We start from the raw sequence: 26,224 nt of genomic DNA on the forward strand, positions 1-26,224 counted from the left end.
TTTCTTTTCCTTTTTTGCATCCTATATTTTATTTATCACATTTAAAGCATGTTGAATTATATTCTAAGTTCTATATAAATAAAGCTTAAATAGTTGATAATATTTTAGGCCAGTAATAATTTCATGTAAAACAGACAGAATTTGCGTATTTCCCAAAAAACAATAAGGTTAGATTTCTTGGACAGTAGAAATGAAAGAATCTTTTAAATTTTTTTTTTGTAATAACATTACAAAAACATTCAAATATTTGTTTATTTATATTTTCCTTCAGAGGGGAAGACTCTTTTTGTAATTTTAAAGTGGTCCTGAGCAGTAGCTCTCCAGGCTTCTCAATTTCAGTCCAGTCCATGTAGCTGACCATTTTCAAAGGTTTTGTTTTTTGTTTTTTTTTGTTAAGTCACTTAATAAACTTACTCAAAGGATGGACTGGAGTTCTGTCTGCGCATAACTTAGCACACTTATCAAAGAACCAATTTTAAATTGTATTTTTTGGCACTTTATCACTAGCAGCCTGTATCATAACACATGATATGTTCTCATTGCTTTAGCTGAATCTACAAAAAGTGTAAAAGATAACACAGTTTGACAGACAACATAATGTTTTTGCACCAGCAATGAGATTCTCTAAGGGCTCTTAGCTGAAAACAATTTACACGGTGTTCAGCATGCTATTAAATAAATCTTACAAAACTGGACAAGTGTGGGGCAAAAGAAGAAGTGTCAGGTCTAAAATACTGTATCAGATCATGTCTTCATGAAACACATAAAACGTCAGCTAAGACCTGACACAGGACCTGAAAGATGCATCTGGCCCTTCAGTTGATCCATCTACTTTTCATTGAAGCCTCATCAGAAATGCTATCAGTGGAAGGCTGGCTGGCAAGTAGCCATTCTTAATGATGGGAAACAGGGAGGAAAGGCTGAGGTGCGTCAAATTACACAAGAACTCAGTGGGAGCATGTCTTATGGAGTGAGGAATCCCCATTTTAAATTATTGGTTCAATTAGTCATCAATATCTGCACAAGAGGTAAAGAGAGAGGGATCAAAGTTAATGTCTACAGCCCTAAATATCTGCAGTGGTTTGGGGCTGCATTTCTATGGGCAGAAATCTGTGCCATCAGAAACTGAATTTGAATAAGTTAAATTTGAATTTGAATTACTCGGATTGAATCTGAATTGTAACTTGAATGAAAGCTTTTGAAAACTGAATTTGAATTAGTCTAATTTGAAATTGAATTTATGGTTTGAAAATGAATTGATTTGCTTTGAAACTGCATTTTATCCTTTAAAAATTCAGCTCTCGAATAATTTCAGATTCACTTCTCACCATTCAGTTTCAGTTCTACAATTCAGTTTTTTGGGACTTACATCCGGTTCCGGTTCAAGCGCAGATTAATAGAACTACAGACTGATAGCGTTACTGACGGAATCTACAGCGTCTTGAGCTGAATTAAGACTTCAGAAGTCATCCGTCATGTCGAATGACCAGCGGATAAACTCTCAGGTTGGTAATAAATGTATTACATGTATAAGAACAAGTGTCATGTTAACAATTGATAGCCATACAGTAACCTTTATGCTTATTGTAGCTGCTAGCTAAAAACGCTAATTTAGCGTAGTTTGCCCTGGATTCAGCTTTGACAAACAAATATGATCGTCTGTTTCTAGTAGAATTCCAAAGTTGTCATCTTGTACCCTGTCAGAGCCCTGTATGCTTGCAGAGACCCCTACAGTAAGGAAACATGCAAAACGCTGTCCAAACCTTTGTATTTGAGCTTTATTTATGTCTTACACAGCATCCCAACTCTTTAGCGAACTTAATAACTTTAGCTAAAGTGAATAGTTAGTCTAATTCATTAGTGCAGCATTACTGGATCACCTCTGTTTGAAGTAATATAATATGATATACAACTATCACTGTGTTTAACTACCATGATAATTCTTAGGGTACTGAGTGCATGCTTAATTAGATTTTTTTTTTTTTTAAACATACTGCTCCATTGCTATGTTTGACAGGCTGAAGTTGTCGGGTCACCTCCTAAATCGACCATCTTTTACAGGTGTTTTGTGCCAGAAATGGAGTGTCCACTGAAGACTGAAGATACTGAATCTCTACGCCGTGCCATTGATCCCTCCTGTGCCTTCATCTAGACAAGAGACATTAACTTAACCACTCTCACATGCTCTGTACCTACATCACCTTCCCTGACAGTCGTAGCTTGGCTCATCTGAGGGTGAAATTATAAGAATGTGTTATTTTGCAAAGTGCTCTCTTGGGTTCCTAAATAAAATATGGCATTGAGGTCATTTCTTTTGAATTAATCCTTCTTCTGAAATATAAGAACTGGTTTAAATGGCACTTTGTGTTCCTTACTTCCTGTTCCACTCCCAACCCCAAATAGATGCTGACAAGCTGACACAGTAATATGGAAGAGGGAGAGAAGCTGGAAAGGACTACTACAAATAAACCCAATGCCTAACAATGAAAAATGTAAAATAAGAACAATAATAATAATAAAGATAAAAGATGAAGTAACAAGTTTTTGTTTTTTTTGTTTATTCCAAATGATCATCCAGATGTCTGTGACATGTGATGACAAACACCATAATGGAAGGCCTTTGTCATCACATGCTTAAACTCATCATATATTTTTTGCATATGCTGAACAGGCAGTCAGACATGCTGTAACTGGGGTAGAAAACTGCATGAACACCATACAGCAGGGGTCTCAAACTCCAGTCCTCGAGGGCATGGAAAAGTTGCATGACACCGCCCTCGAGGACTGGAGTTTGAGACCCCTGTCATATTCCATATGACAGGTGTGGTTGAACTTCATGGAGACTCTGAAGTTTCTCTTCTCTTCTGGCAGGACAGGAATGTGGCCTTGTCCTGTGAGCCACCGTAAGGATGTACTTAGAGTAGAACTGGACTGTCACCGGCCTCAGGCTCTTCACCTTTTCAAAGACAAAGCAGTCATTTAGATAAAATATTAGATATTGTTTACCTGTAAATGCACAAAGAGAATTTAGAAATGTAATTATTGTCAAGAGTGAACAAGCACTGATAGTGTAATTTACAGCTGTGGCCAAACGTTTAGAGAATGAGAAGTGTTGTTTGTTTATTTACAAAGTTTGCTGTTTCAGTGATAGTTGTATATCATATTATATCACTTCAAACAGAGGTGATCCAGTAATGCTGCACTAATGAATTAGACTAACTATTCACTTTAGCTAAAGTTATTAAGTTCGCTAAAGAGTTGGGATGCTGTGTAAGACATAAATAAAGCTCAAATACAAAGGTTTGGACAGCGTTTTGCATGTTTCCTTACTGTAGGGGTCTCTGCAAGCATACAGGGCTCTGACAGGGTACAAGATGACAACTTTGGAATTCTACTAGAAACAGACGATCATATTTGTTTGTCAAAGCTGAATCCAGGGCAAACTACGCTAAATTAGCGTTTTAGCTAGCAGCTACAATAAGCATAAAGGTTACTGTACGGCTATCATTTGTTAACATGACGCTTGTTCTTATACATGTAATACATTTATTACCAACCTGAGAGTTTATCCGCTGGTCATTCGACATGACGAATGACTTCTGAAGTCTTAATTCAGCTCAAGACGCTGTAGATTCCGTCAGTAACGCTATCAGTCTGTAGTTCTATTAATCTGCGCTTGAACCGAACCGGATGTAAGTCCCAAAAACTGAATTGTAGAACTGAAACTGAATGGTGAGAAGTGAATCTGAAATTATTCGAGAGCTGAATTTTTAAAGGATAAAATGCAGTTTCAAAGCAAATCAATTCATTTTCAAACCATAAATTCAATTTCAAATTAGACTAATTCAAATTCAGTTTTCAAAAGCTTTCATTCAAGTTACAATTCAGATTCAATCCGAGTAATTCAAATTCAAATTTAACTTATTCAAATTCAGTTTCTGATGGCACAGATTTCTGCCCATACATTTCAGTCAGTAATGTTGGGGAACTTCAGGTAGCCTGGAGAAGTATTCCCGAAGAGTACTTACATACTACTTAATTTTAAGAAGTATTTTGCACAGACATTGCCCAGACTCTCCTTTAAATGCTTTTTTTTAGTCGATAGTGAAAGAACTGGGACTTTTCTGTCATTTAGTTGTTTATCTATCACTTAATTACTTTATGGTTGTAGTGAATGGCCATGACACAGGTTTTTATTAGGAGGAAAAGCTTTAAAAAAAATCCGAGATTTATGCCCCTGTTCACATTTTCCAAAGCCTTGCAGAGAGCCAGATTGGACTCTTGCTCTGACCCCGGACCTGATGTTTGACACCTCTGCCACAGACTGTATCGAGCTGTCTGGATTGCTGTCTTAAGGTCGCGTCACGTGTAACATATATTGTGCTTTGTAGTGTAAACCTGTGCTACCTTAAAAGCCTCTGGCACCGCCCTTTCACCGCGAATTAAACTTCAGGTCTTTGAACAGACTTCGCTCAAACTTTGCTGAAGTTCCTTGCGAGCCATACAACTGTTTCAGACGTTTAGCTGTATAGATAAAGTCTATTTTTGTTCAGTATTACTGACATTAAATAATGAAGAGAAGGGACGTTAAACAGAATGAGCCATCCTCCGACAATAGCGGGGGACAGCGGTCTTCCAAATCCAAGAAGAAGGAGGGGACACGGTCACCACAGTGAGTTAGCTAGCTTACCTTACTGCGTTAGCTTTTACCTTTTAACGGCTAGTGGAATTAAAAGTTCTACTTCGAGTCTGCACCAAGACAGTTTTCGCGTTTAGTTTATTATTCTGTTTGTTATACGTTTGGAAGCGCATGAGGTGCATTTTACTACATGACACTATATGGTGTTACTACTACAAGCACACTTTTACTAGACCATAATAGAGATGATAGGTCGTTAGCTAGATAATTGGACATTGAAGTATTGCGCAAACGCATTTAGCGAAGACAACAATATCAAAAACTCATAGAGGGCGTTGTTGTAAACATCTGAAAATATGTCGTGCATAATGGCCATATGTTGAAATTCTAACGCACTACGGAACAATACAATAACTAGTGGAGCAATACAAGTGAGTCATTTTCCCAAAGTACAGGAATTCCTGTAAGTGTTGTTGAAAACTAAACTGTGTCAGGGACTGGAAGTGTCTTGAAAATGTTAAAATATAACATCACTAACAGACACGTCTTCTGCAGAGCGACTGCCCAGTGAACCAAAGGTTCATTGCGTCACCCTGCAAAGAATGGCAGCCTGACTATAAACAGGAAAAAAGAGAGGTGATTCATTAAAAATCTGCAGTGAACTTTATTTTTTCAGAAAAGATTTGAATAATAAATTCAATGAGTTAACTTTAGACAGTGATGGCTTGTGGAACAAGTGACCTCCTAGATGTTTCCCCCGAGCAGTACCGAGAGATCAGTCTTTGACTAAAAGGGCTCTTCTGCCTGATTAAAGTGTTAATGGAAGGGGTGGGATGTATTGTCCATTAATTGGCAATAGTCTGAATAGCATCCTTTTTTCCACTGTTGCCTCCAGGGAGTCCAGACTGACTCCAATGACAGCCTGCCGTCTTGATTAGATCGTTCAGTTCTTCTCTCCCATATTAATGTTTCTATATTAATGCTGCATCCACAGACTGTTACGACATGTGGAGAGCTGCTCGGTGCACACCAGTGGGAATGAGTATGCATTTCCAAGTACATCTGCTCAACCTGGTCCACAGTCCCTTCAGTGTGTCTCTGAGGGAGATTGTATTTGTATATATTGTGTCTGTGAAGGTTCTCAGTCATCCAGGTCATCGTAGTCTAAGGAGCTTGGAAAGAAAAGCGTCTGGACTTCTTTGAGTTTCTTGAAGACGTTTCACCTCTCATCCGAGAAGCTTCTTCAGTTCTAAGGGTCAATGGTGGGGACTCCCAGATTTAAACCCAGTGGGAGTTTCCCCCCCAAAGAGGGACAAAAGGACCCCCTGATGATCCTCTACCTAATCACATGAGCCAAGGTGTGAAAGCGGGTGTGGCTCCCAATCAGCCAGGGTTTCGGGTGAGCTCATTGTGAAACCTGGCTGAATATATGTATGAATATTTGTATATATTGTATATTTATTTATTTTTTTAGGGGGGGGCAGCTATTTGTTTCTCAGATCTTGCCTGAATAGAGCTGCAGGTGGTTTCTTTTTGCACCACTCAACAAAGTCATTCACCACACCCCCGTCCTCCTCTCCCCTCACTTGATGCTTCTCACATTTGCTGAGTCATTCAAACTGTCTGCAGGGATGCAGCTGAATTTAGATGTCATGAAGAGGAGAAGTGGGAGCCAAACGTTTTAGTGTTGCTGTAGTGTTGATTTGGTGTTTTAACACAGATTGGACAGTTAGGGGTAGGCAGAATAAAGTCATCAGAAGTTTATAATAATTTTGGATAAAGAAAGAAAGTCGGTGTCGGTGCACACAGGAACGGCCTAGTCTACTGAAATTGTACGCCTCCAGACTGTTTTATACCTTTTATAAATGCTTTCATGTTTATATGACTGATGCAAAAACAGTGAGTCATGTTCGTGGAGATTTTGCACCCCCTGAGTCACTTGCCAGCGTTTTTCCCACTCTGTTTGTACACAGTGTTAAGTCTCAGGTGAACATGCTGAAAACCTGCGTATGCCTATTTTCTTTTACACAAAGAAAGTGGAACAAGAATCAATCGAGGAATAGTTGAAGAATCTGTCCGATAAGCAGAATTGCCAATCAATAAGATCTTATCAATATCCATCCCTAGTCTCCAGTCACATTGTTTTTATTTTTGTCTTTCTCTGTCTCCTTATAGGTCCCAAGGGTGGCTAAAAAAAGGCTTATTGGCCCTCTTTGTTATCTTGGTTGTGGTGCCTTTCTCGGTGAAAATGCTCCCAGAATTAATTCAGCACTTTGTTTACACACACAGAAGTATGTGAAAATCCAGTTTGCCGGTTGGAAGTACTGTAAATCCTTAGCTTGCTACTCAGAAAAAAAAAAAATCACTTCTCTTTTTTCCTGTTTATAGTCAGGCTGCCATTCTTTGTTGACCTCAGCCGACCTGCTGATTTCTCCCTTAATCACACCATCAACATGTACTTAACATCAGAGGAAGGAATTTCCCTCGGCGTATGGTGAGCATAAGCTAAGTTAAATTTTTTTTCTTTTCTTTTTTTTCCTAGCATAGCTTTTAAAAGCTTAAGACTAAAGGACAGCACTTGTTTTTTAATGATGCAGTTGTTGGTTGTATTTCTAAGCGGTGCATTGTTTTGACCGTCAAAGGCACACTGTCCCTGAAAGTCGGTGGAAGGAGGCACAGGGGAAAGACTTGGCGTGGTACCAAAACACTTTAAGCGATGGAAGTCCAGTTTTCATATATCTTCATGGAAACACAGGCACGAGGTATTATAAATAATGCATTTGTATTACAGCTGCAGACACAAAGAGTAGAGGTTCCACACTTTGGAAAAAATACCAATTTTTTGGCTCTGTGGCTATTTTTTTTATGAATCCAACAGGGCAGCTCCTCATCGGGTGGGAGTTGCAAAAGTGAGTGATCACAAATACAAACATATTAATCTTTTAAAAGGTCTTTGTGGCCATTCTGATGACAAATAAGTGTTATGTGTCAACAGATATTGAGTGCTCTTGGTTACCATGTCCTGGTGCCTGACTACAGAGGTTGGTACAAATGAAGATTTATGACTCTTATTTAAACATATTTTCTATTTCAGTGCTTTTTTGCCTTAGTATTGATTGTAAAGCAAAACCTTCTCACATTGATTTAATATCATTTGCAGACATATAATCACTGTAAACTAATTTTGTTGCGCTTGATGAGTTGTTTGTTGTAAGGCAGTCAAAAGAGATCAGTTCAGCTTCAGGTCAGTGCCTGATGAGGGTTTTCCTCTAAGTGACTGCCACCTTGTGGCTGTTTTGCTCTCAAGATCAGCTTACTGACGTGACCGTGAATAGCAAATGATGTGACAATCTCTGGCAGGTTTTGGAGATTCCACCGGAGAGCCGACTGAATCCGGTCTGACCACTGATGCCCTCTGCGTGTACAACTGGGTCAAAGAACGCAGCGGAAACAGCCTTGTCGTTATCTGGGGACATTCTCTTGGCACTGGGTCAGTAAGGAAAGACTCCTGATGTGCAGCATTTTGGAGACCTTTACACACTCCCAAAAAATGTTTGGAATACTTGTCACATTCTCCTCCTTTTAAAATATTGAAGTAATAATCTGCAACAGTCAAGAGCTATTCTAAATTTCATTATCAAATTTGACAGAAAGCAATAATGCCATTCGACTGTAAAAATTAAAATTCGATTGTTGGGGCAAAAAAGTTCTGCATAGGCTGCAAAGTTGGATTTTTACTATAAAACCTGATAGAAGCAGCTGCATGGTGTTGGTGCACTTCTTTTTACTTCAGGCTTAGGATAAGCCGCTGGTGCAAAGGAAGGGATAAACTAGTAAATGATTTAGCTGATCTTAACCAGGACCCATCAGCTGAACAACTGAAGGTAAATGATGAGAAGTCATAGCATTTTTAGTTCTACCAACTCTTTCAGGCTGTTTTTATATGCAAAAATGATGAACAGGAACAGGAGGCTAATAACATTAATGAGCAAAGTTAACAGTTGTCAAAGAAAACATCTTAAAAATACATAATTTCCTGGTGCTTAGGCCTGGCAGGAGGGTAATTTAAATCTGGAATAATTCATCAGCAACTGTGTGGTAATGATGGCAGATAGTTCACAGCCCAGCTCGGCACCGGAAAGATCCCTGTTTGGAAGTACTTCAGATTTTTGTCACTAGGCAGCAAATTATGGAACCTTACCTGTTCTGACTGACTGAATAGAAACGGAGGAAGCCTTATGAATAGGCAAGTGATAAACGCTTTATGCAACGCAGATCCCTCATGAATTGACTATTTCCCGTTTCATATTGAGAAATAGTTTTTCTGTTTTTTTCCAGGTGGAGATAATTCGGTGCTTAATGTCTATTTTTTTTTATGTTAACCTAATTTTTTTTGTTCATTTTGTAACGTCTAGGTATTTTTTTTTTTTTAAAAAGACGTGTTCATATTGAAATGAATGTAGTTGTACATTTAGCTGTTTTTCATTGTATTGGTTTAATGCTGAAAAAAAACAAGATACCTCGAACCAGTTTGCATTTCTTTAAAAAAAATAATTAAATTGGATTTAGTTTAAATTAGTCAACAGCTGTAATGAATCTGGAAACATCCGGATTAGTTGAGAAGATAACGTAGTGGATAAACTGAAAATGCTATTCTGTATTTCCGTGCAGAGTGGTGACTAACACTGCAGACAAACTTCTGGAGCAGGGTAGGTTTTGCTACTAATGAATCAGGCAATTAGAAATAATGTCTGATTTAAACTTTTGCGAGGAATCTTTGTAAAGCCTACGACTCAACCTTTGTACCCGCATTTATTTTTGTGCCATGCATTCTGTTAATTACCACGTGGTAACCATTAATTACTAAGTCTTTATATTGATGCTATGATTATTTTTCCTTATACTGAGGTGATGATTGTTATTCTCTCACTGATAAATTCAAAGACTGCAGCGAAAAGCAGCACAGGAGAAATCCAATATATAACTCAATCTCTGCGGCTACATCAACCCGACGTGTTAGCTACGTTTCTTAAAAGGTGCACGTCAGGTTGCGTCGTAGGCTATGATGTAAAGTTCCCGCTGAAGCATAAATTGGGCATAAGAGCACATGAGCTCAACATGGTGATTGTTTCCCGTTCTTTTCAGGAGTGGTGTTTGATGGAGTGATCCTTGAAGGCGCAGTCAATACTGTTCGGCAAAATATTCCTCCATTTAACCCTTTTGCTTGGGTATGCTTGTCTAACCTACCACTTTTAGTATTTGTGGTATTTATTTCTTGTGACTGTGTTACTGCATCGCAGCAGACTTTGCAATGACTTTTTTCTTTGTGTTTAAAGCATTACTGGAAATTTCCAGGCCTTGGTTACTTATACCGAGCACCATGGGAGGATTATAAGTTTCTCTTTCCTACTGAAGAAAAGTAAGTTGGTTATGTACATACAGTAGTGAAATATTAAGAGATATGTAATACGTTAATAGGCTAAAAAGTTTGTTATTGCTAGAAAAATGCTGGGATTTGATATAGCTCTGTTATTCTGCAGTTTGAAGAAAATGAGAAGTCCCATACTTTTCCTTCATTCTGAGGATGATCACTTGGTTCCCATTGAGGTTGCTCAGCAGGTATCAGTGGCACAGACAGCTGCTTGTCATTTAAAGTAAACTGAGTCAGTGTTTTCATTAGAGCTGTAAGTAATTAAGTGTCTCTTCTAGGAACATTTTTGTTTTAGGTAAACTGAATTTCCTTCTCTTTACTCCCCCAGACATATGAGATGGCTGCACGTGCCCAGAATGCAGAGAGAGTCAAGCTGGTGACATTTGAAGGGTCTCTGGGATATCTGCACAACGGCTTATACAGAGACCCCCGTCTGCCTGAAATCATAAAGTGAGAAAACATCACACTAATCGTGCTCGCATTGATTACATCAAATCTGTTTAATTTCCACAACGTGTAGTATATTCCCTTGTGTCTCTTCTACAGGAGGTTTGTGCAGTCTTTGTAATGCTGGAAAGACATCTGAAGCAGAAAAGCCTCATCATACTTCACATGGAGACCACTGATTTTAAGGAGTTGATTTACATATTTTGCAAAAAAAAAAGTGATTTACTGAAACATCTTTATGAATTCTGAAAACTGTAAATTGAATGAGTTTAATGTTTTTAATGAACTGAAAGAATTTTTAAAGCTTTTATGAAATTGTGTTTCTAAATGAGTTGCAGCTTTAGGATTAACTGCTGATTTTTGTGATTGCAAATAGGAAATGGAAATGTGAGACATTGCCACACAAGTGATAACTTATGTTATCTTCTGTTATCACAAGTGTCGTTAAAGAAAAAAAAAAGGAAATAAAGACAGAAATCCTGAGTTACATCGTCTAAACCACAGAATATGTAAAGCATACAGATAAGTTTTGGGGAATTTCAGTTTTATGTCTGTCTTGTTAAAAACAGCTACAAGATGGGACCTCTGAAGACTCCTATAGCTATAGTTCAAGATGTATGATATCCACAAAGGTGTTAAAAAAATCTGCTTATATTAAATGATTTCTTCCACTGTAAGGAAATACAAGGAAGGAAACACAAGGAAATCGTATATTTGTTATTGCATTAATTAAAGTTATGTTGACTGACTGTGAACCAAGCCCTCATTGTAAATTATGGTAATGTCATCTGCTGTGCAGTTTCACCCAAGTAGGGGGCAGTAAATGAGAAACAGGGTAACTTTCAGTTAAAGTTGATATTTGTATACATTTATGTAGAATATTGTAATATAAAACTAATTTTCATTTTGAAGAGTCTGAATCTAACTCAGACAATTGTACATATTAAATGACACCAGAGAGCATTTAAGTAGTCAAGGAAGACAAGTGTCTGTTTGAGACTACAGTCAGCCTACCTTTAGCTGAACTCTGTCCTTAAAGATAAATTTAGTCAAAGTGCATTGGAACTTTAAAGTTAGTCTTAAACTCAGGTTTAACTTAACAGCTTTATCCAAAGAATAACCCTAGAACTGCAATCCAAACAAGTAGGACATTTAGAGGTTGCTGTGCTTGCTTGAAATTGCGCGTTTCCGTGGCTCAGACTGACAAATTGTTCGGACAACTTTGGGCCCATTAAGAGGCCTCATCAGACAGTGAATAGACCCGCTTGTTGTACTCGAGGATCATGTTTCATGCACCAGCTCTCTGTCAAAGTTGAAGCTCCAGTCTTTGCAGTCGGATGACGTGGCCGAAGGTTGCGGTAGATGCGCCGACAGAGTTTCTATAGTCACCGTGTATCCATCGTTTTCTGCGCTGACTGGACGCCGTCAGCCACGTGCCTCTTTTCAGCCAATCGAACGTGCGTACGACGAACGCTCATGAGGCTCTTACGCCATATGCGTACGAGAGCATCCCTAAAAATTGCCTCTGTCATACAACCAGGAAGAAGGTGGGATAGCCGTGCAAAGCTAACATCCCCAGTCTTTCTGCACACTTTTTTTCCGAAAATAATGGGATCTTCCAGGTGGAAGGTGGTAGCGGCGGTGTTTTTCGCACTTGTGTGTTCTTTATCACCTGTCGATGCAGACGAACATGACCACACGGTAAGACACCTTTTTGAGAGGCCGACTGAAAAGGGGGAGCCTTGAAAATAATGGACGTTTGTGCTCTGTGTAACCTGCTAACTGTAGCCGCGACGGCTAGCTACACCCCACAAAACAGAATTAAAAACGTGACAGGGTTCATGACTTGGTCTTTGTGGGTTATATACTGGTACTGGGTGAGCTATCAAACGAGTAGGCATTCATTTAGCCGGCTAAGTTGTCACTACTTATCGGCCTAAGTGCTTATGGGTAACGTTTGCTTGCTAGCTTGTTAGCACATCTTCCAAGCTGGTCTTTACAACCTTACTTGAGCACCGGCGGAAGCTGCACTTAAGTTAGCAGCTAGTTAGCATGTAGCTAACGTTAGTTAGTTAATCAAAGGCAAGATTTATAATACTGCCGTCCGTTTAGCCTCGCAAACACAATTAATGAAAAACATTTACTCTTGACATCGATTAAACTTAAGGCCCTCTTCATATGACTTTTGTTCTCAGTTGTCAGATCCAGCCGCCCTAATTACACCTGGCTAACAAGATAATAATGTGCATTACATTGTTTTAATGATAAATGGGGCGCTAATGTGGGAAAGCTGTTAAGTAAAGAGGCGGATGTTGCATTTAAGAGAACTTCCTTGCCAGTGGTACACATAGCTAACACACAATAGTGCTACGAGGATGGCCCGATAACAGTGTGAAAAGAGCCTGAAATTTTCATTTGTTTGCATGATTTATAACGTGATAGTGCTGTGAAAGTTGCTGCCATTGTTTTAAAAGTTGTCGGCAACTCACAGAAGTTTCTTTGGTGCACTATCATTAGAATAAGAATAGGACACCAGTAGAACTTGCAGAACTAGTGTAGCATTCCTGGATTTGATTATCAGAGTCCTCCTGTTTTCCTTTTGCAGTACACAGATAAGGAGGAGGTAGTTTTATGGATGAACACAGTGGGGCCTTACCACAACCGACAGGAGACATACAAGTATTTCTCGTTGCCCTTCTGTGCGGGCTCCCAGAAAACCATCAGTCATTACCATGAAACACTTGGAGAGGCTCTGCAGGGAGTGGAGCTTGAATTCAGCGGCTTGCAAATAAAGTTCAAAGGTACTTACACTGACTTTCACCTGTTTAGGACTTATGAGTCAGCAAGATCATTACAACTAAAAAATGTTGCTTGTCTCTGGATGTCTGGCTTCATTAATTCCACATCACTTCCTACACTTACTAAAAATGTGATCTTTATCTCTGTAGAGGAAGTCATGCAGTCAACATACTGTGAAATAGAGTTGGACAAAGCCAAACGGGATGCTTTTGTTTACGCCATAAAGAACCACTACTGGTATCAAATGTACATAGATGACCTGCCAATCTGGGGTAAGTGATAACCACTTTTTTTTAATTAACACATATTTTTACATGTTTCTTTTGTTTTGTCCAACTTCTGAGGTGTGTTCTTATTATTATAAATGTAGCTAGTAATAGGTATAATATCGATCTGCTGAGCATTGATATTGGTCGACATTCATCTTTCGACTGTTATTAGCCTGTAGGCACATAGGATTACATTCACTACTAGCAGTGTAGGGAGTAGAATAACCAAAACCCAACAGCAATGAAAAAAACATAGGCAAATTTAATTTTAACATCCCTCTCATCTCAGAATTTCACGCATGCCATCTTACTGGCTATTAGTGGTGATGTGGCATCCAAGAGCTGTGTCAAAGTGCTAATATTTAGAGTAGAGTGACCGACATTTTCATCCTGATGGTGAAGAAGTAAAACCAGTTCTTATTCTTGAGATGACTGGTCCATTTATTCTTTACCGGTGTTGTAGGGAGGTGTAACAGGACACAATGTCACGTGTCAAATGTCAAACTAAAAGGCACTCAAGATTTAGTCTATGTTGTGTTGTATTGTTTTTGTTTTGAATCACCTTAATTAGTGCAGTGTACCAGTTGATTAGCCTATATTTTTAGTGTGAATCCTCATCAGCTTTACATTTTAGAATAGTTTTATGATATTATTCTGACTGAAAAATATATTAATGAGTGGAACTATTTTGACATAAAATGAATAAAGACACTGGATGTACTGAGTGTTAGGGCTGTCCAGAATAATAATCACTTCCCAAGGTGAGCTCTTCAGCCCATGTGTTAAAGACAATGGCTGTGGTGTTTTGGGTTTTTTTTTCATCTTTATTTGTGTGTAAAATGATAAGTCGGAGAGAAAGTTGGCAGCAACAGCAGGTTTAACTTTTCTCTCACACTGTGCCCCGCTGCTCTCTCACTTTTTGAAACCTCCCTGTTTGCTCACCCACTGAACATGTCAGAAAGAGTCAGAGTGCTGTTCCTGTGCCAAGCAAGCAACACACTGTTAAGATGTGTAGGATACGGCCTGTCTTGTATTTTTTTTTTTTTCTTTTGCAAAGAAGCTTAACATAAAACAGAGTTGTCAAATTAGCAACAAATGGTTTATATTTCCAATTTGATTGCTGAATAAAACCTAATGAATATTAAAATAGTTGAATATTTGGATACAGGGCTTATAAAAACTCTCCTGCAGCTCTCAGTATTCCTTTCACATATGTAAAAGCTTTTCACATAAACCTTGAATTGCTTCATAAGAAGGATATTAATGACTCACTATTGTTACTGACTCAAGACTGTCACTCTAACAAGCCGTCAGTGTGATCACTCACATATGTTGGAGTAGTACAATGGTGCCACTCCTACCCTGTTTAAACAGACTATGCAAGCTGATGTAGAAGGAAGTGGGAGGGGCGCTGGTATTTGCTCAAACGTTGCTGAGTTATGTGTCGCATAATTAGGAGTGAATATCTATAAGTCTAACGTCCGGGTTGCTATTGTGTGAGAAGTGCACTGCTGTGCCTTTCTTTTATGAGATGAGATGTTTATCAGGGTTATTTAGCTCAGCAACTGCAGACCTGTCGTTCATCACTTTCAGAACTTGTGCACTTGTAGTACCGCTTAATAAAGTGAGCTCGCCTGCATAATATGTATGCTAGAACAAAATTTCCCGTCTACATTAATTTGTGATGCAGAATGTGCAACAGTTTTTCAGGCGTTAAACATTAAACAAGAAAAAAAAAAGTTAAAATACATGTAGCCACAACATTAGATTTTTATGTTACCATTAGTCATGTCCCCTGTAGTGGAGTAACGGGGTGCTGATTCATAGTTCTTGCTTTGCATCAGACTTCTTTGCTCAGCAATGACCTTTTATGAAAACTAAATCCTGACTGTAACAAGTGAGTAGAGAGATTATGCTGTTACAAAGTCATCAAACCTTGCCTTTATTTGGCATTTACACTCCGATTGTTAGTGTTGTATAACTAAAGGTTTGCTGCGTTTATTTTCACCTGTCCATTGGACCACTGCTGAATTGGACCACTGCTGAACGAGATCTTGAGTTGTTTTTTCGTTTTTTTTTTTAAAGGTATTGTTGGTGAGGCAGATGAAAATGGAGAAGAGCACTTCCTGTGGACGTATAAGAAACTAGAGATCGGCTTCAATGGCAATAGAATCGTTGATGTAAATCTGACCAGCGAAGGCAAAGTCAGACTTGTGCCAAACACAAGAATCGCAATGTCCTATTCTGTGAGTACTTTTTGATTAACATTCTGGGAAGCTAAAAATCATTGTATATATGCCATATTTAACTTATACTCTCTTGGGGATACATAGGACATGTAAACACATGCATAAATGCCAATGAACCTCTCCTATCCAGGTGAAATGGAAGAAGTCAGATGTAAAGTTTGAAGACAGATTCGACAAGTACCTTGATCCATCCTTCTTTCAGCACAGAGTGAGTGAAATAACTTTTCTGGTTTTTCACATGCTTCCTCATGCCAGTGGGGATACCATTGGCTTGTTGTAACAGCACAACTCTGTATGACATTTCAGAAGATGCAAGTTGAGCCTTGCACCAGATGTAATGTAAATGACCAACCTGCTCAATAAGAGTCTGTTTTTTTTTTTTCCCATGCAGTGTCATAATTCATTTGTTTTACTCAAGTGTGGATATTTGATGTACTGTTTTGATGCAAAGAGCTTTCCAGTGTTGCTACCTCTTAAAGAAAATTTTTGATTTTACTATACGTTTTTTTTGTTTGTTTGTTTTTTTTAGATTCACTGGTTCTCCATCTTCAATTCCTTCATGATGGTCATTTTCTTGGTGGGTCTGGTGTCCATGATTCTTATGAGAACGCTAAGAAAGGACTATGCCAGATACAGCAAAGAGGAGGAAATGGATGACATGGTAAACTTTGGATGTACTTGCATGCTTTAACATGTAACTAAGATCTGGTCTTGTTGTTTTTTCTCCCCATCACGCTTTTCTCTGAGTTTCCTTATGTTGCTTTGTACCAACAGGATAGAGACCTTGGAGATGAATATGGGTGGAAGCAGGTACATGGAGATGTGTTTAGGCCGTCAAGCCATCCACTGATCTTCTCTTCACTTATTGGCTCCGGCTGCCAGATTTTCTCAGTCTCCCTCATCGTTATCATCGTTGCTATGGTTGAGGATCTGTACACAGAGTGAGTAATTGAACATTTTGTTGTGATTGTAAGATTTCGCTGAGGACTGTTGTTGATCTAGTTTTTAGTTGCTAAGCTGATTTCTATGTATTGGATCCCTTATCAAAAATCTTTGTCATCTCTCACTTACGGTTTTATCCAAGAGCGAGGTTCAAATCATTCAGCTAAAATTTAAATATGAAATAATCAGGAAAATCTGTACTGTGAAAATGCTCCTTTTTGTGTAAAGCTGTGAAAAGTTGCACTCTCCTAGCACCCCCACAACTAGATGAGCTCCCAGGTTTAAAAGCCTCTAAGAATTTTATTCGCTTTCTTTGTTTAGCCTGAAAAGTATAAAATGTGCATTATTCTGTGTTTTAAAAAGTTTTACAGCAAAACAAATAAGCTAAAGTAAAAATACAGTTTTTGTTTGCAGAGACTGCTGGCTTTATAGTGATATAATGACTTCAGCTTCTCAGTCAAAAAAAAGTTGTCTGGCAGCACGGGAAGGCAGTGAAAGTATTCTAAATAATCCCAAGAAATCATTTCATGCAGTCTTGGCTCTTGCAGAAGTGAAGACTGAGTTGTTGGCTTTTATTTTTAGTCTCCACAGCTATGGTAAAAATCCTATTCTGGTATGTCTAGTGGCTAATGTGGCTAAGGTTACAATTACCTTTTGATGTAAGGCTCAAAATGCTAATATTGAAGAACAATTGGAGACTTTTAAGATCGATGACTGAAGCCAATAGACAAGAGTTTTGTGCGGGTTGTGTTTTTGTGTTGCGTCACTGCAGAGAATGGGTATGAAGGACTGTTAACCTGGTGTAACATGCAAGACATTTTTTCCCACTCTATAAATCCGGATTTTATATTATAACATCTGAGAAAGTTAAAGACGTGCTGTGATTTTGATAATAACATTTAATAAGATCACTCAGACAAAGAAGTGGGAGAGATACTGTGCTGCTCCCATTGGCTTCATTTCACTGTCATACCTTTTCCTAGAAGAGGTGGGGGGCAGCAGCAACTCAGTTGATTTTAAAGCTACAGACTCTGAAACAGGCATTGTAGAAAAAAGAACATCTGTGCTATATTTGGGAGCTACATGTTGAAAGAGGTGTTCTGGGAACTTGCATTAACTTGTTAAAAAAGCATTACCTTACATTTTGAGTGGTCTGCTACCTTACGTTAGTTTGTTGTAGTCTGTCATGCTTAACATTAAAAAAATGATTAGAAAAATAGAAAGAAGATAGAAAAGAATAATTAATTATCATTTGTGTATAAATAAGAGGAAATTTAAAAAAAGAAGGTAACCATTTTGTAAATCAAGGAATCAAGTGGTTATTTCTATCGTTCTTTTGCTTTAGACATAGAATTAGGTGCAAGTGTGCTATAAAATACTACAAAAATTATATGCAACTCTAAGGGGAGTGGTCTTCACTTGCCTTAACTTTTTCTTTTCCCTGTAGGAGAGGATCCATGCTGAGCACAGCCATTTTTGTGTATGCTGCAACCTCTCCTGTCAATGGCTACTTCGGGGGAAGTTTGTATGCAAAACAAGGAGGTAATAAAATAGTTCATTTTCTTACAAACACAATATGTTCGACATGCCCTGCTAAAGCAGATTGTCGTGTTTTGCCGTCTGATTCATTTATTTATTTTTTGGCTTAATACAGGCAGGAGATGGATTAAACAAATGTTCATTGGGGCCTTTATGATCCCAGCCATGGTGTGTGGGACTGCCTTTTTCATCAACTTCATCGCTATTTACTACCACGCCTCCAGAGCCATCCCATTTGGAACCATGGTGGGATTTCACACTGCAGCACCTCCCTAAAAACCACAATGTTATGAAGAACATCCTCCAAGTCAAGAGCTAGCATTTAAATTGTCTGGCCACATAGATCTCTGGTATCAGCGATGGGATTTAGTCTTGGAGGGGAACACAACTGAAGTAATGAGAAAAGTGTACTAACAAATTGAAACACAATACACACACTTCACCTGATATTTATGACACCGGAGTCCCAAACCCGCCATAGAGTTTTAATTCTGTTTGCTTTAGTTCTTCATTTAGTGCCAAATGTTTTCAGACACTACAGCAATAAAAAAATGCACACACACAAACATTTGACATATTTTTTAAATTGCTAATTACAAAAATTACAAACAGCTGTTTGTTTGCTCCACTCAGTGCTGCAAAGCTGATCAATCAAAAGTGTCACGGAATAGCCATCGTTCCCCTGACTCAGCCAAACCTCAGAAACATCTGGGGCAGGGTTTTTGCTCTTTCTGTCCAAACCGGAGCATCTGCTGATGAAATCCATTCATCTGTTACTCTTCCAGTTTAATGAACATTTGAGTTTGTACCATAAGATCACGCAGTGAACATTAACTTCTGTAACACAGTCAACAAAATTAAAACAACTGATTGGGGATGTGAAAACACCCTGGATAATGGCCGTAAATACAGACCACCCAACTAAAACAATTAAATGTTTGTTTTCTTTGCAGGTTGCTGTCTGCTGTATCTGCTTCTTTGTCATCCTGCCTCTGAACCTCGTGGGAACAATTTTGGGGAGGAATCTGTCTGGCCAGCCCAACTTTCCCTGCCGAGTTAATGCTGTGCCGCGGCCGATCCCTGAGAAGAAATGGTAGGTGTGGTTTGACGTGGATAGTCGCAGGTGTCTTTGCCTTAGTGACAGAGACGTGGGGTCAGATAATGCATATAGTGTAACAGGAACTCTGTACTACCCTGATCTCACCACTTTCAACAGTTTTTGTTTTTAATCTTGTCCCTCTATGATGTCAGTGAGAACACATATCCCTAAAATAATTCTTTCATGCAGACCCTGCCCTAAATGCCGTTCAGGCCGTTAGTTTGTAAGGGGCACCGGTCAGAAGAGTGTTATTTATGATTCTAATAAGTGGCAGGTTTCCTTTGTTTTGTTTATAAAATGTCAGAAGATGTAGGTTTAGCTTATCGGATCAGTGGGCAGTGAGAATGTCGTACTCGATGCAGGTGACACAAGGTGTTGAATGGCCTGTGTTTAAGTTGCCAGATGTCAGGTTTAAAGTTCAAAACATTTTAGCTGTCTGCACAAACACTTTTAGGTTATGAAATATGGAAAAGCGATCGACTGCAGGTTTATTAACATTTACAACGTTCTGCCAAGCACTGTGGCCTGCTGCCAAATGGAAAAGGTAGATGTGACCTAAGGCCATTGTCTGACTCTACTCGAATTTCCAATCTGTCGACTTTTCCCCCCTTCTCGCGTTCGTAAAACAATTCGTAATGTGTCCTTACCCTGAAGGGGGACTCTGACACGAACACTCAAGGATACATGGCCGCGTCAATATGTTGAATTTTGTGCTCTCAGGTTCATGGAGCCAGCTGTCATCGTGTGCCTTGGAGGAATCCTTCCATTTGGTTCCATTTTCATAGAAATGTAAGTGTATTGCAGTGTTACTGAGGGACTCGGTTTAAAATGATCCAGACAGCCATGTTGAAGTGGGTTTTTTTTTTTTTTTTTTTTTTTTCCCCCTCATGTGACAGGTACTTCATCTTCACATCTTTCTGGGCCTACAAAATCTACTATGTGTATGGCTTCATGATGCTGGTCCTGGTTATCCTGTGCATTGTGACTGTGTGTGTCACCATTGTGTGTACATACTTTCTTCTCAATGCTGAGGACTACAGATGGTGAGTTTTTCCCACACGGATCTCTGGAATATCAGCCACAAAGTTGAGGCATTGTCATCCTGTCATCAATCCTCATTCTCGTTTGCTTGTCCATCTCTTCCAGGCAATGGACGAGCTTCCTCTCTGCTGCATCCACTGCTGTTTATGTGTACATGTACTCCTTTTACTACTATTTCTTCAAAACTAAGTGAGTTTTACTCTTTATTAATCCGATGAAACATCCTGTTGTAGAAGTGCTTACATCTTACACACCTCTTACATTTTATCCTGTTGTATTTCAGGATGTATGGGCTGTTCCAGACATCCTTCTACTTTGGCTACATGGCTGTGTTCAGCACTGCCCTGGGAATCATGTGTGGTAAGTTTTAGGTCCACTTAATTTTATATTGTAGGAGGTCCAGGCCCTATTCCATGAAGCAGGTTTAGCTAACTCTGAGTTTGTTAACCATGAGATGGGGGGAAACCCTGGTTTTCTGTGCCAGGAAAAAAAGTTAACTGAGTTGGTTACCGTGGTAACAGATCATGAACTAAAAAACTCTTGAGTTTTTCTCTGCACCTGAACCAGCTGATTGACACTCACTCCTTCCTCATTTGTAAAGTCCCTCTAAGAGCAAATGAAAGAGCAACTTAATTGGCAGATGTTTATGTTTTTAGAAGCAGTGAAATCCCACCTTAGATGTTAGGTTGGAAAAAAAATCACATCAGGGCTGTTACAGCCATTCACTCATCAATATATAAGGATAGAGACGGACAGCTCAGAATAAAGTCTATGTAGTCTACATGTTTCTTACTCTGTGGACAGTAATCCAGCAGTCACACTCTTAGTCAGTTCCTCTGAAACATTACTGTAGCAGTTAATGTTTAACTTAAATGTATCTGCATAATAGCTTGCATCTGTATAAAGATGCATAATATATGATCTGTTGTCAATCATTTGTCATGTCGTAAAAGTCACACCGATGGGGAAAATGTCTGTTACAGCTGGGATTTTGGAGAAGGTGAATATTTGAGTGAAGATGATTTTAAGACTTGAAAACTGGACTAAATTTATTTAAAGTGTCTTTTTATATGCAGCTGCAAAGCAGTATTCTGAACATATCTGCTGAAATTTGTTCACAGCTTGAGATTCAGTCGTTAAAGGCTTTCAACATTTTAAAAGGTTTGAAATTCAGACTCTGAATCTCAACATATTTCCCACTAAAAATCACAAATCAGTCTCAGTGGGTCGACAGAGAACAGGATCTGCCCAAAGGCTCCGTAACAGATTAGCAAACGGGCCGGAGTCTACTTGCAAAGCAGGAGAGATCGAAACCTGATGAATAGATCACAGGTTCAGACCAGATCAGGCCCTCATCCAGTTTAGGTTCATCCTGTCTGGATCCATTTATAATGACTTAACATTTCCAGATAATAATTTTTTCAAACAACGCAATGGTCATAAACTGTAGAGCAGAGAGGGAGAAAAAAACTGTTATAATTTAATAAAAACGCGTCTTGAAGGTGGATCCACCCTGCAGTCTGCTACTGTCTTCAGTTTCTCTCACCTACTCTCTGGCCCCGTAGGGTTAAAGCTAAATAATAAGATTTAAATATCAAACCTAAAATTAGAATTCAAGCTTCATTTAATGAAAGTTCAAGCCGGGTAAGTGATGATCCAGCTTTGAACTTCTCTCTCTCTCACTCTCTCACACACACACACACACACACACACACACACACACACACACACACACACGTGTATATCAAACTTTTATTCTCTCTATGATGGTGACAGAGCAGACCAAGCTCATTAAAATCTCTTTTCTCTTTGTTTTTTAAGATAACTGTCACGGTCCACACTGACACACATTCATATTCCTTGGTTTACTGGATTTAAATAACACTTTTTATTTACCCGTTGCCATAGTGAATTGTGGTATCAGAGCTCCATTGATGATGGCTTTCTTTCTCCACTCTCACATGCTTAACTCAGGGTGAACATACTCAGAGTTGATTGAACTTACTCTGCTCAGCTGGTCTGGAACAAGAAACTCAAAGTTAATCAACTTTGAGTTTATTTTTAAACTCAGAGTTTGTTGAAGACTCATCTCAGAATAGGAACTATTAGAAGTTATGCCAAATGTAAATAGCTGTTCACTTCATAAACACCAGTGGTCTCATTTATAAAGGGTTGGTTTTGTGATTATGTGACTTTACATACAGTTCGTTTAAACAAAAGAGAAAAGAAATAAATAGATGTGATGAATACGTGATGGGCTAAAATCTCAACTACCACGTCTCACTTCATGTCACATGTTGGTTACACATCCACTTTATTGGAAACATACAAATAAGCAGTGTTATTTGTGCCAGTGAGGCGTGACGCCATAAAAAATAACCCTAAGCAAAATCCAGTCTGACATTAAATTCTGCTCAAGATTTCTCAATTTCCTCATCACACCCCCCACCCTCTGAGCACAGAGACTGAGACAGTTCTTACACTGCATCTTACTCATAGTGTGGAGCAAATTCACCTTTCACTGAAGTTCAGTTTTTAAATATCTCAGAGTGGGGGATTATTACTCAGTTTTGGGTTTTTTTTTAATATCATTTGGAGAACTTGTGGATCAATTTGATTGGTGTAAAAATGCAAATATTGAGGTGATACTTGATGGATCACTGTCACAGCAAGAACCGTTATTTACAGCATTCAAACTGTGCTTTACATTAACAGTTTGTGGTTAAATTTGGGCATTTAGAGGATTTAACCTCGCTTTACTTTTTAGTGAATGAAACATGCCTTTTGGTTCCTGCCTTTAAAAAATGTTAAAGGCAGGAAGCAGCAGCTTCCATAATTTAACATGACCATTTTTACAGTCTTCCTTAAATTCATGTCTTGCAAGGTTTGCTTTTCCTCTTACCTGCACAAATTTCCTCCTCTTGCTCATTTTCACATGAAGAATGCCTCCTGCTCATGAATGGGAGTGCATTTGTGATCTTGTGCAAATTCTCCAAAAATTGCTGCAAATTATCATCCCAGATGGATTATTTTTGTGTATCAAGCTGCAAGTCTAGCTGTCAAAAATCAAGAGAATCTGGGAAGTCTGTCAGCAGACACGGGGGACCTCGAATAATTTGAAGATATTAATACAACTGCTGACATTGTATTGTTAGACGTGCACGGTACTGCGACAGGAGTAAAGGAGAATTGTTGCTCAAACAGAAAGTGGTTTACAGCTTAGACAGGTGGTGGTCGAGGGGACGTGACAGTCATAGAGATGGATGTGAAAATATTAAACAGCAGGTGGTACAATGGAGGGGGCTATAGAAGTACAGTAGACAGCTGCTACGGTCAGCAATCTAATAAAAGCTTTTCACACCTCCCTGTAAACGATGAAATTACAACGTTAACCTGAAAATTCATTCATAGTCAAACGTGGAGAAAAGCACACTGACTGTATATGATTTAGGCTTATTCAGTATGAAAAATGTTAGTCGTATGTACATACAAGTAGTTCTTGCATGAAACCAATTATCTTTTTAGAGAAATCTTATTTTCTACATCGGTTATTCAGCTCTAAGTGCAGCTAAGTAGTCTTTTCCCCACCAGCTGCAAGCCAAACTCATTTTTCAGCTGAAAGAGTAATAAGCCAAGGCTGACACTCATGTACCTTGAAGGACCTTTGTGGAGCTTTCTCTGATCTGCATCAGGTACTACACAGTGCCTCCTGGGCTGGCTGTGTGTCTGACTGCTCATTTTGTAGATGTGGGATGTGCGTTTCTGTGCTAAAACCTTTATTGGATACCTCACCAGTAATCATCCTGTCTCGTGATGGATTTACCTGCAAAGTAACAGCAGAGGTTGATACGTGGTGCTGTCAAACAAAAAGCAACTCGCTCACAAATCATCTTTTGCTTTTCAGGTGCCGTAGGATACATGGGAACAAGTGCCTTTGTGAGGAAGATTTACACAAATGTGAAAATTGACTAAGAAGTAAAGCAGCATCAACACAGGGATGTTAATGGATTTGCCTAGGCGTATCCCAAAAGACGGCGGGCACAAGTCATTCTTTATTACTTTTCTTTCTTGCAAAGAGATTGAGAATCTCACTTTGTACAATGTAGTTTTTCCATATTTTTTTTTTTTTTCCCTCTGAAAGATTTTCAACGCCGCAACTCAAAAGTGAACAACAGGAGACCTGCGGAAGAGATATCAAACACAACTTTTGATTTTTATCAGTTGCTTTCAAGCAAACGTTGAGGGAGGGGGCGAATGTTTAAGGCTGACATGGCTTCTCTTTCCCAACCCAGTCCCACCTGAGACCAGAGAACATACAGTACATGTGATTTTGATGGAATAGTGTAGCTCTCTTCAGTGAAGAGGCCTGAGTGTATTGAAAGCCTTTGTTCTGTTGTGTCAGAATATTGGAGAGTTGGGTTTGTGTTTGTGTTCTGACTCTGAAGTCTATTTTGTATTCATGAAGTCACTCGAATTATTGTTACTATAGTACAATTGGTTGTTTTCATTGAAATCCACTGGGAAAAAAACAAACAAAAAAAAAAAACCTAAAAATGATCACCCAATAATCATTCCCCAATTTCGATTATTCTTAACTCCCTGTTAAGGTAGCAGTCCATCCAGTCATGAGATTTTAGTCCTGCTGTAGTTTACTGTACAGACAAAGAACAGAGGGACTGAGCAACAGCTGAGGTACAGCAAGAGCTGATTTTTAAAAAAAATGGATGTTTGATGTGATCCCATTTATCTGTTTAGTTTTATGTTTTCTAAATGTTTGGGTTTGAATGAAGTCTACATGTAAAGATAATATATGGATGGTGGGCAGTGTATATAACCTTAATAATGTACCTTTAGATGTAGATCCCAAATGTATTTTCGTTGTACAGATTTACTACAGGGTGTTGTTTTTCCTTTCTTCCAAAAATGAATCGTTCAGTTAAAACACTTTGTTTGTTTGGTGCTTGGGGTGGGGCTGGTGGCGCTGTTACATCTTGCCTGAAATTGCATGAAGTTTTCACCAAATCATCAAATCAGATTTCACTTCAGCGCTGTCCTTTTTTTCTTTTCTTTTTCCTGATTGTTGGCATCTTCTTGGTTTCAAAATGGAAAGGTGCATTTTGGTGATTTTCTAGACACTTTATTTTGATTCCATATGTTATTTAAAGCTTTAAAAAGGCTCTACATCTTCTGGTAAGCCATTTCCATCACGTTCTGTTGCCTAACCTGAAACATCATCTGTGAATGTTCAACGGAAAGAGGCAGTCGCTTTGTTTCTGCAAACATACTGTACAAATTCAACTTTATGTACACTTAAAGCTAGATGTTTTCATAACCACACACAGTGCTGCGGTGTGTTTCAAATGCTCCCCCCCATTTTGTGTAAATTCAGTATGTACCCTACTTGTATGAGAAGTGGCATTGCCTTCTTTCTTTTTTTTTTTCTTGATTTCCAGTTCTCCCCCACTGAAGTTGATTTTGGCACCTCATGTTGTGTACCAATGTCTGATTAGACATTTTGAACCTGCATATTAACTTGCTGTAAAAAGAAAATAAACATGTTTATGTACAGGGGTTATTAAAGTGTGATCTTGACTTTGATGGTAAATACTGTTGAACCTGATTAGCACTTAGTGAACAGCATTTATTTCCAGACTAGGGCATTATAGTCCTAGCTGGACCACTAAGGAGAGGCAGCTAAGATGATGAAGTTATGACAGGAAAAATAAGACCAACATGAAGACCACTTTATTCTGTGGTCTGGTGCATTAT

The 26,224-nt window shown here is 38.7% G+C and overlaps 2 protein-coding genes across 2 annotated transcripts; both read left to right on the forward strand.

Annotated features, from left to right (window-relative positions):
- The first annotated feature begins 4,426 nt into the window (after positions 1-4,426).
- Positions 4,427-11,272, forward strand: si:ch211-117n7.7 (uncharacterized protein LOC751622 homolog). The gene is made up of 13 exons (XM_031737911.2): positions 4,427-4,672; positions 6,815-6,930; positions 7,028-7,133; positions 7,282-7,401; positions 7,518-7,548; positions 7,635-7,680; positions 8,000-8,129; positions 9,311-9,348; positions 9,785-9,867; positions 9,976-10,058; positions 10,180-10,258; positions 10,399-10,520; positions 10,617-11,272. Exons 1-13 carry the CDS (start codon positions 4,572-4,574, stop codon positions 10,636-10,638), a joined length of 1,077 nt encoding a protein of 358 aa, XP_031593771.1. The 5' UTR covers positions 4,427-4,571; the 3' UTR covers positions 10,639-11,272.
- Positions 11,273-12,016: 744 nt separating this feature from the next.
- tm9sf3 (transmembrane 9 superfamily member 3) lies at positions 12,017-26,053 on the forward strand. The gene is made up of 15 exons (XM_031737918.2): positions 12,017-12,218; positions 13,123-13,318; positions 13,466-13,588; positions 15,671-15,831; positions 15,965-16,042; positions 16,364-16,495; positions 16,609-16,775; positions 18,224-18,318; positions 18,431-18,561; positions 19,269-19,408; positions 20,135-20,203; positions 20,311-20,457; positions 20,561-20,644; positions 20,739-20,815; positions 24,360-26,053. The coding sequence occupies exons 1-15, from the start codon at positions 12,126-12,128 to the stop codon at positions 24,425-24,427; spliced, it is 1,761 nt and encodes a 586-aa protein (XP_031593778.1). The 5' UTR covers positions 12,017-12,125; the 3' UTR covers positions 24,428-26,053.
- The last annotated feature ends 171 nt before the right edge of the window (positions 26,054-26,224 follow it).

The sequence above is a fragment of the Oreochromis aureus genome, linkage group 13, assembly GCF_013358895.1.
Source record: "Oreochromis aureus strain Israel breed Guangdong linkage group 13, ZZ_aureus, whole genome shotgun sequence".
In the NCBI taxonomy this organism is placed as follows: Eukaryota; Metazoa; Chordata; class Actinopteri; order Cichliformes; family Cichlidae; genus Oreochromis; species Oreochromis aureus.